Raw genomic sequence first — 15,216 nt, 5'->3', positions numbered from 1 at the left:
TCCTCCTGATCTTTTTGCGAATACAGACTAACACGGCTGCTACTCTGAAACTTTTCTGGAAGTGGCTGTTATGTGTGGTTTTATAACGATTAGCTTCCTCTGGGTATAAAACAAGTTTCTGAGGCGTTGTGGGCACTTTTGCAGTAAACTGGCTACCGGGGGCAGGGCTTAAATTCAGTCGGAGCTGCCCGGAGCGGAGTTCCAGTAAATATTTTCAAACCTGCAGGGCAGAAGCCCCAAGCCCTGGCATGTCCCACAGGGCTAAAGCCCCAGAGCTCTAGAAAATACTGAGAATTTAAGCTCTGACTGAAGGTGATGGTTTCCCAAAGCCTGTACCTAGAAGGAGTTAAAAGTGGAGATCTTAAAAAGTAGAGGAATAATTATCATTGGAAACAATAATACGTGATGCTGACACACAAGAGCTAGGTATAGTGTGTGCTGTGACTTATTATAAATATACATTGTAATACAAATTCAAAATGTGGCTCATTAGCCTGTCGCAAATTGGTAGGGATGAGGCAAATGAGCACCTAGTACTCTGGAGAGAGTGACTGTCTATTTAATTGCTAATGGTCCTTTTTAGAGAGTCTGGGCTCCTATTATTAGAAAACTAAATGTAAGCTGTTACCTGCAGGATTTGGAATGAGAGTCTGTCATGCTGCTATTGACCTTCAATTTCTCACATTAATTTGTTTTAACATGAGTCAGGTTTACCTGCTGTGTAAAGATTTACTTAAGCAATATGTTTTTTCAGTCAGACTTCCAGAGTGCCACCTTCTCTTGGATCACAGATTTTTTTTTTTTTTAACAGATCTGGATATTTCTGTAACAGCAGCTCGTGTTTAATTGCATAAAACCCTTAAATGTGGCAACTCTGAGGCCATGTGGGTCACCACGCTGCAGCAAACATCCGGGGTGACTCATGCCCATCCTGGGCCTGTGGATTTCCGAGTTGTTGTAGCTGTCCAAAGATGTTAAACCTGTGCCGCTTTATTTTTTTTGTATATAAATATATATTGGCATGTTTTCAAGGCATTTTATAAAGGAGGGAAGAACGGTTATCCTTCTTTTACATATAAAGAAACTGAGGCAGAGAATGTGCCCAAGGTCACCCAGCAGAAGAACCAGGAATAGAACCCATGTCTCTGGAGTCCAGTGCAATGATCTAGCCACTAGGCAGCTCTACCTCCCCTATGACTAATATAGTGATGTGTAGATCTCTGGTAAAATTTTCAAAAGTGGCGAAGTCCCATTTTCAAAAGTCACTTAGGCACTTCTGAAAATGTTACCCCTAGATCAGTCACTGTTTAATGTGACTAACATGGAAAAGATCTGTATTAAAGTGCCCTTTAAATACAGTGGCCCTTAACCTGAGTATATAATTCCTATTTAACATCAGTGAGCATTCAGAGTATATGTTGAGGAGGAAATCCACTTCCTAGAAACGAATGAGTCCAAAGTTCTGCAATGTCAGTAGGGCTCTATAGTGATTTGCATAAGGGATGTTTCTTTGCAAAAGTGTATCTGATGTAGAGCCGTGGGAGGAACCAGCAGTGCAGCAGGGAGTTAACTGCTTGTGGAAACAACTTGTCTCAGTCTAGAGATACGAGGGTCAGTGACGGCATACCTAACAGTGAAGTATAAGAGGGAGCAGTTCTTCATTATATATATTTATTTCCTCACTATTGTCGGTGGTGGTATTCCATGAATACAAGTAACTGGCATCTTGGTTCAGTTTCAGAGTCAAACTTACGCCCCCACCCTGCAAAGACATGCACATGTGCATAACTCTGAGCATGTGTAGTCCCAGACTACAGCTGGCCAAAGGGTGCTAGGTGTCCAAGTCCCATGGGATACAAGCACCTAATTCCTGTAGGCTCCTTTTTAAAATCCCAGCCTACTAGTGCTTTTAAAAATACATAGAATGCAAAATAATCTGGTTCCCCCACCCACACCCCTATTTTTGCTGGACTAACTTTTGGAGGACCCAGGGAATTGGAGTGGGTGTCCTTACGTGAATTAGTGGGGTGTTTTGAAGCTGTAGAGTACAGCGTGCTTTCCTCCCAACTGTGTTTAGGTCAATGGCATTAAATAATTCTCTAAAACTCTAAGTTCAAAAGTCTGAATAAAAAAATCAGTTTTGCTTTCATATAAATCAGGGCTCGCAGGCTTGGTCTCTGTAACATTATAATCCTGCTAGTTCCGCCAATGTCAGTCTTCCAGGAAAAAACAGGATAGATAAGACCTGAATTTCTGGTAACGATTGTTACAAATGGCTGTTTTCAAGAGGTTGAAGTTTTCCTCTGGTAAAGAGTAGTTCCTTGTTGCTTCAGCTGGGTGACAAAGCTGTTAGTCACACCACACTTGTCTCATGTCAGACACTGCTGCTCCTTTATAATGTCCTCTTAGTAAGGGGCTTCTTTAATTTTACAAGTGAAGATTAATCTTCGGCATTTGACTGGTTCTTGTGTTTTCAAAGCATAGAGAAAATAACCAAGCATCCACGAGGATAGACCACAGCTCCCAGTATATGCTAACGCATGTACCAGCACTGCTATGTGCTGGAAGAGAAGTCTGGATAACAACAAAACTGGAAAGCATACAAAAATATATCTGGCTAATGACTTGTGGTAATTGCTGTACGGTGGAGGGGAAATTTGGGCCCAAAATTCTTCTTCCTTTCAACAAATAAGCAAATAGCTACTACTAGGTCCTGCATTTCTACTGAGGTTATATTACTCTGACCAGTGAAAATCTGTTCCCTCCCTACCTTTCTTGGTAAAGGACACTATGGGAAAAGAACATTGCAGATAAATGAATATTGGAGACCAGAGATTTCTGGTTGTGCAAGATGGGGACATACAAGCCCAGTTGTGAACAGGAGTCAGTTCTGCCCTAGTTGACACTCGCTGTCAAAGGCAGGTTGTGGTTCCAGACAAGCATTCCTGCAGCTGGCTCTCTGTAACACTATGTAACGCTGGTTAGAGGTGTGCAATGTTTTATGCTTTAGGAGAAGCTCTGTGCATTGAGTGTTTGCAGGATCGGGCCCTCCAAATGTGATTAAATGTGATTCTGATGCGAATACCAGCATGCTGATGGTGTTTTTAGGAGAGGGATATGGCTGCTGCTTTCATTTACTCTGCATGTCTTGCCGCAAACTTGTATGCCTCCTGACTGGTCTTTCCCTTCCACGGACAGGGTAGCGAAATCCAGGACGGTGCCTATTTGGACGGTGAAAGTGTGTACAGTGAGTCCGAGCTGTTTCCTGATGAAGACACGATGACCCTGGCCCAGCAAGAGGTCCACCATGAGTCCGACATGGACAGTGCCATCGAGAGTGCGCAGAGCTCTGAGGCATCCGATGTGTGTGGCAGTGAAGAGAAGGACAGCGTGCTCAGTGGACTCTTTCTGCCTGTAGACAAGTGAGTGGTGAGGTGCCTGTCAAGACATGAGTCTTGTGCAGGGTAGGGGAGGTTAAACCAGCTGATCCCTCTTGTTTTAGGCCGGTCTGGGCTGAGGTTCTCCGACATATGGAATTAGGTGTCCAGATCCCTCTATTTAAAATGAATGGGATTTGGTCATCCATCTCCCCTAGTGGCCTTGGAAATCTCAGCCCTTGTGTCTTCTGGCTTGTTCGCCAGGCTCCAGTAGGTTGAATGCGTGTCTGTGGCACCTCGGCCGGGACAAAGTCCCGCTTTATAGTGACAGCGCTGGTTGAGTTCTGATGAAGTTTGAGCACTGTGCTAATTGCCAAAAATGGGTGAGTTTTCCTTGTTCGCCTTCCTATCTCCTGGAGCCCATTTGTGTTAGGACTCCAGTGTGAATCCACAGCAAAGCACCAGAGTGTGCAGGTGCTTCTTCAGCCTTAGTTACTCTTCTGTCATGCTCAAAGGATGTGAGGGCTGGGCTGAATAGGCTTTGCAGATGTAGTTGAGGAGCTTTGCGTTGCCATCCTGTGCGTTGGATTCCCCCTGACATCAGGAGGCACCGTTCAGTTTGTTTGCCGCTAGGGCTTTGCAGGCCTGGGCCTGTGACGTTAAAAAGTCACATCAGGCACCCAGAAAAGAAGGATCAGACGATTAGTGACTGCCTGTGAAAAGTTTGGGGTAAGTGACTTGCCCAGCATCGTGTAGAACCTCTGTGGCAGAGGCAGGGATAAAATCCAATTCTCCAGGGCAGTATTCAACTGCCTTAATCATGACCCTCCTTTCTCTTCCTGTAATCCATGCCTCATTCACGGCACATCTGCCAATCATAGACTGTGGGAGGGATGGGTTGGGAAGGTCCCAACCACTGAAGCGTTTCTGGAGTTGTGGGTCTAGATAACAGAAGAGGAGCAAGGTGTAGGCCTCCAGTCAGTTCTGGCTATGGGGAGCAGTAGGCCTGGAGAAGGATGACCTCATGGTTAGGGTGCTAGTTTGGAGCACCTCGGTTCAATTCCCTGCTCCACCACAGACTTCCTGAGTGACCTTTGGCAAGTCACTTAGTCTCCCTGTGCCTCAGTTCCCCCTCTGTAAAATGGGGATAATAGCCCTGCCCTACCTTGAAGTGGGGATCTGAGGGTAAATACTGAGGTGCTCAGAAGCTACGGTAATGGGGGGGCCAGATGAGTATCTAACACAGTAACTGCAGCTACTGGGTCTATACAAATTTTGGTCCCCAGAACCCTTCCGTGCACAATCTTTACTGCAACCTTTAAGAACAGAAGGTGTTAAAATGCTTTGCTGACTAGTTACTAATCTGTCCCCTCTTCAGGGAGGAGTAATCTGATAAATCTCCTCTAGCAGAATTTAAGCCTGCCTATGTGTATGGTCCCAAATGTCCTCTTGTTCTGTGCAAGACTTGAGTTGCCCTAAATTCTGGCTTTGTAAATTATTGACCTTTAGAAATATGAATTACAAGTGCATCTCAGCAAAGGAGGGAAAAACGAAAGCCTACATCTGAAATACTGGCAGGGGGCAGGATGTGAAAATGACATTTGTGCCATCCAGCCACCGTTCACTTTAAAATGTTGCTTTGTTTAAACTTTAGATTCCAGAAGAGACCAGGTACAGATGAAAGGGCCCTGCTTGTGAGATCTCATGCAGAGGAGTCTAGCTTCTTGTAAAAACAGCAGTAATACAGAAACGGCCGTATTGTCAAGGAGACTTGAGTCAGGCTCCCATTTCATTCTGGCTCTGCCACTTACTTGTCATGTGACCCTCAGCAAATTATTTAACTCTGTTCTCTACCCCAATTTTTTAAAGTGCTTCCTGAGCTCTTAGGTCAGCTTTGTGTGTTGTGACACCCTCCGCACCAGAGGAGGAAGCTCATGAAAGGCAAGGGAGCGTGAGGCATTGAAAATGTTATTACAATCTAAAGTTAAAGAATATTGTTTCACCGATTGCCACATCCCTTGCCCTTGAAGGTCAGTTGTCCTGTCAACCTCACAAAACACAAACACACACACTGTTATATGGGTTTATTGCTGTAATTAGGGGTAGGTTTTTTTAGTAAATGCAAGTGGATCATGAAAGCTTTTGACTTTTGAATAAGAAGTTGCCAGCCCAGACCAGCTGAGAAAACTGCTTTGGGCAAAAGGCAGTCTTCTGAGGGTTGGCCTCCTACCCATTCTGATGCCTTGTTTCAGGTCAAGTCCTCACAACCCCTCTGACCTCTCCACCTATTCCACCGCCTCTCTGATCAGTAACGAGGAACAATTTGAAGACTATGGGGAAGGAGATGATGTGGATTTTACTCCCAGCAGTCCATGCCCTGATGATGAGACCAGAACCAATGCCTACTCTGACCTTGGCTCATCTGTGTCTTCCAGGTTGGTACTTATTTATTTTGACAGTGTATTCTTCTGAGCATGTGTACAGGGGCCGTACCAGAACTTCTTGGATTGTCTAGTTATTTTAAAACTAAAATTTCAATTTCTGCCCACAACACTACTAGCAAATGTCTTTCTTTTAAAAGCCATAGCAACGACTACATTGTTTGTTTCCAGTGCCCGTAACGTCAGGTCACACTGCAATAAACCCCCTAGCTTTGCTCCTAGATTGATTCTCTTTATATATTGCAATACTTGGATTTCGCAACTATTAGAAATTGACTGACTTAAAGCTGGAAATCAGATTAGACCTTGAAGAATGTTAGTGCTTGTGCAATGTTTGGGGATGACTAGTATGAACGTCTCCCTCCTTTTTAGCATTCTAACACTGTGTATTAAATATTCCCTTACAAAAAGCCATGTCTTGTAAGGATGGATGAGCTTGTATTGGGAAAAAAATAAAGAAGATTGAACCTGAATGTCTTAAATCTCTTCAGGAAGTACTCACTCTGTAGTTCAGCGTCTCTCTCTCCCTCTCCAAGTACTAAAATCAGCTGATCCTGTCTTTTCCCATTACCCTGGGCTCAGAATAACCGAGAATCAGACTCTCAGTGGTTCTGATAGCATAGACCAGTGGTTTTCAACCTCCTAGGAGTATGTGAGCTCACCGGGGGTATGCAAGAAAAATCCTGTAATAGCAGACATGTTGTGTTTAGTCAGACTTGTCAATCTAATCATGGGTATATTATGACCCTATCTCAGATAGGGGTATGCGGTAGACTGCATTATTTGGAAAGGGGTACCCAGCCTGAAAAGTTTGAAAACCACTGGTGTAGACATAGCAGAAACCATTTGCTCTTTTAAAATCCCTCCTCCAAGTGGGATTTGGTAGTGTGGTAATTAGCAGCATATAGTTGATCCGAATGGGCTCTGGAACCCCATCTCTGTTCCTGTAGCTGGCCTTGACAGAGCAGGTGTGATGGGAGTGGCAGTGCATTCCCCAGCACGCTTACTGCAACGTGACTATTTATGAAATACCAGTAAGAGGGAAATGAATTTGAATTAGTAACAATAGCCAGTAACATGTCTCCTTTCCCGCAAACAGTGCTGGGCAAACGCCAAGGAAAATGAGGCACGTTTATAACAGCGAGTTACTGGACGTCTACTGCTCGCAGTGCTGCAAAAAAATAAACCTGCTTAATGACTTGGAAGCGAGGCTGAAAAACTTGAAAGCAAACAGGTGAGTTGCCAGCACTCCGTTCTCAGCAGTCCCTTTTGAAATGGGGTTAGCCAGCAGTCAAAGTAACAGCTACTAAATAAGAAGGGGAAACTGCAGTAATATGCCCCATCTTTTTTTCCTGTTAACTTGTATCCAATACATCACATCTAGCTAGTATCAAATGTAACAGGCAGTTGTTGTTGAAGAATAGCATAGGATATTCAAACCTTGCCTGATTTTAACAAGAACTTCTCCCTACCATCAAGAAACTATTTCTCAGTTGGAGCACTAATGTCCTCTTCATTTTAAATACTTAAACAATGAGATCTTGAATTGCAGAGTGTGGGTGGTATTTGCCTGTGGAACGACCTCCCCAAGGAAGTGGGAAGCCCTACTGCTCAGCACCCATGGATAAAATACTGTTACTTGTCTGAGATTGTTCCCTGTAGCACGTTTCTATCACGGAGGGAGATAAGTTGATCTAATGAGTCTCTGGGATGGATCCTCAGCTAGCGTAAATTGTCCTAGCTCCACTGCTGTGGTCATGGATGTCAACGGGACTGACAGTTTACACCAGCTGAGAATCTGCCCCAGGATCTCTAGATTCTATGGCTTGATTCAAGTGGCTTGAGGATTTTATTAACCTAAAACCAGATTTGGGAAAACAATGCAACTTTAAAACCAGGATGATGGTGACTTCCTCAAGAGTTCTAGCTTTTTCCTTTATATCTCTATCCCCAGTATTGCCACCCACATGTAGGTAGGTAGATAGATAATTGCAAAGCATTTTTCTTAGACTCTGAAGGAGTCTAAATATTTCTACAAATCCCTTGCTTATTGTGGCAATTCATCTGTGAACCTTTAGCTCCCCCTAGAAGCTGAATACAAAGCTTGCCTTGTTTCACATTCCCAGGAACTAGAACATAATGCACTTCATCTAGTCTTGATAAGAAAACAATGACCAAGTATATGTTATGTAACAGTTACAGCTGCTGTCACAGCAGTATGTAACCTGCTAAAATGTAAAATGTGATGGTTGTATCTTCGACGATTTTGGTATGAAATTTGATGTTGCAACTGACAGTCCTGAATTCAGAGTAGTGTTCTGCTTCAACAAAAGATGTGCAATCAGTCTCTGTCACAGAGCCATGCATTTCTATGTATCGTGGGGTAGGTGTGGCTAGTGGATTTGCTCGTGTGTATGAGTTGCAGCAGATACTGTTCTACAGTTTCATTTTGACTCAAGCTGGCAAAAATCTGTTAGTGCTGTTTGTACTGAATATAGTATTTCCAAATTCATTTTATTCATGATCACGGTAGCTTATGGCTCTACACCCAACTTCATGTTGCATAAGAATGGCCATACTGGGTCAGACTAAAGGTCCATCTAGCCCAGTGTCCTGTCTTCTGACAGAGGCCAATGCCAGGTGCCCCCGAGGGAATGAACAGAACAGGTAATCCTCCAATGATCCATCCCCTGTCGCCCATTCCCAGCTTCTGGCAAACGGAGGCTAGGGACACCATCCCTGCCCATCCTGGCTAATAGCCATTGATGGAACTATCCTCCATGAATTTATCTAGTTCTTTTTTGAACTAGTTCTGTTATAGTCTTGGCCTTCACAACATCCTCTGGCAAGGAGTTCCATTAGTTATTAGAGTAGTTTATGATTAAGTTTTATGACCATGTTTTGGTGGAGCAAATTAAAAGCTAAAATAAGACAGCTGTATATACTGTACAGAACTCAATTGGCAACTAAACTGAGATTTTACTGAATTGCACAATAACCAAATAAACTGCTTGCTTACTACATTATTCCTTCTGTCTCCACGTAGCCCCAACCGAAAAATCTCAAGCACAGCTTTTGGAAGGTAAGACACTTGAGCTCATTCTGAGTACTTTGAAATCATTTGTGACCAGAATTCATGTTGATGTCACGCATTCATGCTAAGAATGAAGTACTCAAAAGAAACCAAATAGGGTGTGCAGAAGAGAAGCTTTAGGTGGGGAGGAAGTGTTGGGGAGGGGAGGAGGTTTGACATGGTTGCGGCTGGAAGCAGCAGCATCAGAAGAAATGCAGCTTAAGGTTAGGATTCCTCCTTCTCTCTTCCCTCCCCAGTCAAGTAGCATATTTAATTCTGAGTTAGCTTATAAAACAGAAGTTGGTTAGTCAAACCCCTATTTACCGGCTTTGCTGACTTATTTCTATGCAGCCTTATTCCACGCTCACTACAATTTAATGTAGTTCTTTGTCCGCAACTAATTCTGTATGGTCTCAATTGAGAGACTCTCTCAGCACCTCCTGGCATGAAGTCCCTGGTGAAGGAATTAATTACCCACCAATGTGGAGGAGAGACTGTATAGGTGTGGCATTGCACATGAATGGGAAACTAAGCTAATTGAATTCCAAGTTAGCGTCATGTTGCTGAAAGTGTTGTAATAAAATCTCTTCTGTCTGGAGGCCAACATAGCCACTTGGGTGCTGGATTTAGGAAGAATATCATTTCTCTGATTATAGAGCTGCCGCCTTCAATATCGCATAGGTGAGCGAACTCATCAGAGCCATTCTAGTCAACAACAGGCTCTTGGAGTGGACAAGCTGGCCCCGTAGGTGAATCAGCAAGTTGTTTCCTTGTTAGGAGTTTGAAAAGATGCCATCCTGTTTGCATCTTATGCCCCATCAGGAATTACTATTATTGCCTTCCTGACCTAGTTTTGTTGCCAGAGGGCAAAGGGAATTGCCCAGCTGTTTAAAAATGGTGGTCACACCAGAGTCAGGTCCAAGTTAAGACTAAGTACATGGACTTGGGTTGGGCGGGGGGAGGAATGCAATACTCATACTGGATCTGGTCCAGGAAATCTTAATGCTAGCTCTCTTTGGGAAGCAGTGACTTTTTGTACGTACCGGACGGTGGCATATCCTCTCTCAAAGTTAAAGCATCATAATGTGGTGAGGAAAATCTACAAACGTGCAGCTTGTACGTAACTTCCAAACAGGTAGTTTCAAACCTGTCTTAAGTATTCTTAATTCTTGCATATTGCAGCATCACACAGTGGAATCTTCTGTTTTTTCTGTAAATAAAGAGAACTTTTGTGCCACTTGTTCTGCAAAACTGGTAGGTATAGCTACACAGAAGCCTATCAACATCACTTAGGTCTCACCTTCCCCCAGATTTGGCATCTAGCATGTAAGTGAACATGATGTTACATGCAACTTTAACTTTACATCTGGCATGGACAAGGACAAATAGTGGTTAACTATAAACACCTAACCTCTTTTTAACCCTGCCTAATTTGACAAGCAACAGACATTTGCATCGTGGAATAAACGTATTGGTTAAAGTAGGACGACAAAGTCAAGTGTAATCGGAGCCATACGTAGTTAAGTTATGTTGAAGCTATTGCACAGATGTTAGCTGGGGACATTCAAGGTGCAAAGCCAGTCCATAAAGTAGACTCTTTTTTCCCCCCTATGATGTAAAATAATCCTTCTGCTCTTCCAGACAACTCTTCCACAACAGTAATTTCAGCAGCAGCAATGGCAGCACGGAGGACTTGTTCCGAGACAGCATAGACTCGTGCGATAATGATATCACTGAAAAGGTGAGGAGCCTTCACATCATGATTGACAGATTCAGCACAGCTCTTGTTGGTGCAGCCAGAAACCTGTCTGTCTACCAGAAAGAGCCACCCGAGGTGGCTAGTAGATATGGGCAAGATCAGTCAGGATCTCTAACGAAAAGTGAGGAGTAATGGAATATCCCAAAGTTCATGTTCACTTCCTCTCCCAAAAGAAATAGAAGAACCTAACCAAAAAGAGAATGAAAGTACAAGCTAAGAATTCTTTATTGAAATATATCTAACTTGATTAATATGTAAGCCTTTCACGGAGTAAGAAAATGAAAAAGCAACAATGGGTCCGATTCTTATCTCCACTAAATGCCTGGTCAAAACATAGCTTTTGTATTGGTATTTCAGTTGCACATGAGGTTATTTATATATAATATACATTTTTTTAAACTAAAATAGTTATCCCAGTAAAACTCTTGCATGGGTACAGTTATAGCAATATAAAGGTGTTTTATGCCAGCATAGTTTATTCTCTTCCCCCCCCCCCCCCCCACGGCTAGCCATGCCAGTATAACGGCGTCTACCCTAAGCGGTTGTACTGCTTTAACTACACTGGTATAGTGATAGTGGGACAACTTCTGTGTAAAGCCCTTACCTGTGCTCTGACAGTGTAAAAGGGCCTGTAAAATTCATATGCCAATAAAGCTAGTATGGATGACAAGTACGTCCATTTATGGCCCCTCTGGACTGCCAGAGCAGCATAAAGAAGCCTTACTGTGAATGAGATTGGGCCCAATGTGTCTGTCAATTCCATTATCGAGGTAGCTGCTCATTTTGCTGCAGCTTAGCTCAGTTTCCCAAACTGAGGCCCACTGGGCCTCAAAGTCCAAAATTTATATAAGCAAACTCAAGCTTTCAGTGCCTCATTTTTGAGCCCGACTTCTGAGGCACCTTACAGGGGCTTGATTTTCAGGGAGGTGAGCACTCCCAAATCCAAACTCAGGCTCAAGGCATCTCAAGTTGGGCACCTAAAATTAGGGGACACTCTTGGCCAATGTGACCTGCCCAAGCTGCAGCAGCAAGTCCATGGCAGAGCTGTGTATAGAGCCCAGGTTTTGCCTTCCAGTCTGGGGCCCTGTCCCACTGCATCACTTTCCCTCCAACAGGCTGACCCTACAAGGGCCCTTCAAGGGAGTCCTGTGAGAGTCACTTTGGTAGAAGCCAAGCCTGCCTACCGCCTTGGAGAATTCACCCTCATAAGCACTAAATCTCATTGCACTACCTTGTTGCAAGAGGCTGAGTGTCATTACTTCATTTGCATGAACACCAATCTGTCTATTAAAGTGATGCTAAGCAGCTTATGTGTATGTATGTATGTGTATGTCTCTATGTATTTAATTCCAGTAAATATGCACTTCTAAGCGTCAATTCATTGTGTGTTTGCATTGATCAGTTTTTGGGGACGTGACCTTAAGGGAAGATCAGAACTAGATGTACTCCTGCTCTCTTGGAAACCTAGACCCTTGTATTAAATTTTGCCTTTGGCACTCAAGTGCAGCTTTGCCCCCTCTTGTGGTTTAGATGTAAGAGGCTGGGTGGGTGTGAAAGAGACTCAAATCCTCTTCTCTTTCTAGGTCACTTATTTAGAAAAAAAGGTGACCGAACTGGAAAATGATAACATGACAAACGGAGACCTGAAGAGCAAACTGAAACAGGAGAACACGCAGCTAGTTCACAGGTAATAAAACATGCAGCCTGCTTCCTCTGTGCTGTGTCACTGCAATTTCTTCAGGAGCAGAGCTATAATGAGACTAGAAGGAAAGTGGAAATCCAGTATTGGGTCCCAGCTGCTTAAATAGAACAAAGTGCGAACTTTCAGGTGAATTTTGTGCGTGTCACTGTCATACACAGAGCAAGTGTCCTCAAAGCTTTTCATCTGGGAAGCCCAAAAAATGGAACTCCACAGACTTGCTGCATGTGCAGTGAATTGTGTCCTTTAACCAAGAGTAGCAGTTATGGTCCTGCCAAGCAGAGTATCTGACTTGCTTGCAGCTGGCTGTCTAGGGAGAGTCATCTCACATCATGTTATGAAGGGGATGCCCCCATGTCTTTTATGGTATACAGACTCGCGGCAGAAAACTGGCCTACGTTCACAGAGAGAATCCAGCATGTTAATACAGAGAATGGCCATAATGGAGAAATAGATATTCCTTAACTTTGGCTGCTGGGAAGTGTGCATAAAAGGATCTAAGTGATAAATCAGTATAGAATAAAAGTGTGTGTGTGTGTGTGTGTGTGTGTGTATTTGATGTTCTTGAATGTGTGAAATTGTTACCAAAATGACTGACCTTCCTAGAGTTCATGAACTAGAAGAACTGTTGAAAGACCAAGAGACGTCAGCTGAACAAACGCTGGAAGAAGAAACAAAACGGCATAGAGAAGCATACAGCAAGTATGAAAAAGAAAAGGGCACTGAAATTGAACTGCTAAATACAAGGTAAAAACATACTAGCTGGGATGATGTGGTGTTTAGATCCACATTGAAGCAGAAGATCTAATGACTGTTTTCCTCATGTGTTTTTTTTTTTTGTAATCCACTTTTTCCATTAGTGTGTGAACCTAGATTGTATGTTGCCTTGTGTGCAGATGGTTGCGGGTTAGATACTTAAAATAATTGAAGAGGAGTCACTTAGTTGTGTAACGTCCAAAGGCATGCTAAGTTTTTTGAGTGTAGGAAGGATCCCTGCCCTGGAGAACTTACAGTAAGACCCAAATTCTCCCAGCTGATCCCTGTTCACAGAGCCCCCTTGGTAGAGGTCTGCCCATGCAGAACAACTTGATAGACAAACTACATACCCAAAAAGGACAGGAGAATGGGATACACTTGGCTTTTCCCCTGAACTGAGATTTGTTGACTCCCTACTCAAGTTGCATTGTGGCAGTGTGTCTTATGGCATAAGAACAAATGTGTTATGTAAATGTACTTCACTAATGGCTTTCTGAGCACCTACCATCACTCAGATCAAACAGGAAAATAATTACCCTCACACTGCTGACAAGAACCCAACTGCAGTCAGCTGCCAGATGTTCTCCCAGATGTACAGACATTCAGCCAAGGGCCTTGCACTGGGCACTGAAGGATGCCACGCTGTAGCTCTGGCATATTCTGAGGCAGCAAAGCCTATAAGAGAGCCTCCTGTGAGCATGCCCAAGAAATCTATAAAGCACAATCAACCATAAAACTAGAACTTGGGCCAAGGACTCTATTCCTGTTGCCTCTACGCAGACACAGGCGTCTATTTTATCTTCAACCAGGACAGGAAGGATGTGAGACTGAGTCTCTGCTGTCTTAGCCCTTGGGAAGCTGTTTATATCTATGCAGAATGGGTGTAAAAAGCTACTAGAATGCTGGTAAATTACTGCCCAAGGTTCAGGGTGGCAAGTCGGGCCTTGTGTGCTCTGTCTTTGTGCAAGAGATGCCCAGTAGAAGCTTAGAAGACAGTAAAAGTCCAGTTGCCTCTTATTACCGGCTTCGTATACGGACATGTCACTGCTTTCTCAGCAACCATTGAACGTAGAAGTCTACATGAGCAGCTTAAATAAGTAGGTATTTGGCTTTCTAAAATTAGTGCTTCAAGGAAGGAACTGGGGCCAACTGTATCAGACACTTCTCTGTGGACTGGTTCCTTTCTCTTAGGCTCTATTCAGGGTCTTGTCCCCCTCACATCCAAATGTCCATATGGATCTTTGGCCACTTAAACCAAGTCAGTGATACTGCTGAAAACCACTGGGAGAAGTTTTGTCTTTAAACACCTAGGCTCAATAAAGAGACCAGATGAATGGGGTTTTCTGGGGAGCATGTTTCTCTCAATCCCCCACACTTTCCCTGCCGATTGTGTTTACTGTAAATCTCGCTGTCTTTATACAGGGTTCAACAGCTTGAAGAAGAAAATGGTGAACTCAAAACCACTGTTACGCGACTGAAATCGCAAACAGAGAAACTAGATGAGGTAATTAAACTTCTGAGTGCTGAACATATCTGTGTAATAAGTGACTGCTAGTCAGCTGTGTGGGCAAAAATTAGTCACTAAACGATAGGCTTTTTTAACTGACAATCCCCAAAATAAGAGAAAAATAATGTAAATGGAATTGGGAGACCCTCAGTCACACTTCACACCTAAAGGAATATTGCTGAGGCAAACTTCAAAAGTGACTGGCTTTTATAGTCCTGTCCATGGCCCATTGAAATGAATGGGTGTCTTTCCATTGACTTCGTTAGGCATTAGATCAGAGGCATAGTGAGTTTTCCTTTCAGTGTGGTAAAATGAATTGCGTTCTCCTAAATCAGTTTGAAAACTGAAGGGTTTTGCAAGGAAAATGATGGCAGGGGATGAAGAGGAGAGTTCTCGGTCTTCAAATGGCAAGTTTGTGTTTGTGTTTAAGCTTTTATGCTTTTTGAGACATTATCTCCCTAAACTATACAGAAATATCCCACTTCTCTGGCTCTCGGAAGAGTTCTGGAATAGTCACTGACAGATAAAGTACCTGTTTTTGTGATCCTGGGAGGCTGCTTGCTTATATAGTGGCCCTGATCCTGCTAAGTGCTAGTACACTCAG

General features: G+C 43.4%; 1 protein-coding gene across 2 annotated transcripts in view; it reads left to right on the top strand.

The window, feature by feature from the left end:
• Positions 1 to 15,216, top strand: part of RAB11FIP4 (RAB11 family interacting protein 4) — a 203,818-nt gene that overhangs the window by 178,004 nt on the left and 10,598 nt on the right. For both annotated transcript variants that reach the window (XM_074971911.1, XM_074971912.1), the window contains 8 exons: positions 3,199 to 3,422; positions 5,630 to 5,812; positions 6,918 to 7,052; positions 8,865 to 8,900; positions 10,533 to 10,632; positions 12,234 to 12,337; positions 12,956 to 13,096; positions 14,528 to 14,609. In XM_074971911.1, the coding sequence (XP_074828012.1) occupies positions 3,199 to 3,422; positions 5,630 to 5,812; positions 6,918 to 7,052; positions 8,865 to 8,900; positions 10,533 to 10,632; positions 12,234 to 12,337; positions 12,956 to 13,096; positions 14,528 to 14,609 (1,005 nt within the window). The remainder of the gene's footprint in view (positions 1 to 3,198; positions 3,423 to 5,629; positions 5,813 to 6,917; positions 7,053 to 8,864; positions 8,901 to 10,532; positions 10,633 to 12,233; positions 12,338 to 12,955; positions 13,097 to 14,527; positions 14,610 to 15,216) is intronic.

The sequence above is a fragment of the Natator depressus genome, chromosome 14 (assembly GCF_965152275.1).
Source record: "Natator depressus isolate rNatDep1 chromosome 14, rNatDep2.hap1, whole genome shotgun sequence".
NCBI lineage: Eukaryota > Metazoa > Chordata > Testudines > Cheloniidae > Natator > Natator depressus.
The sequence above is the reverse complement of the archived record's forward strand: the minus strand, read 5'-3'. Positions and strand labels throughout refer to the sequence as shown.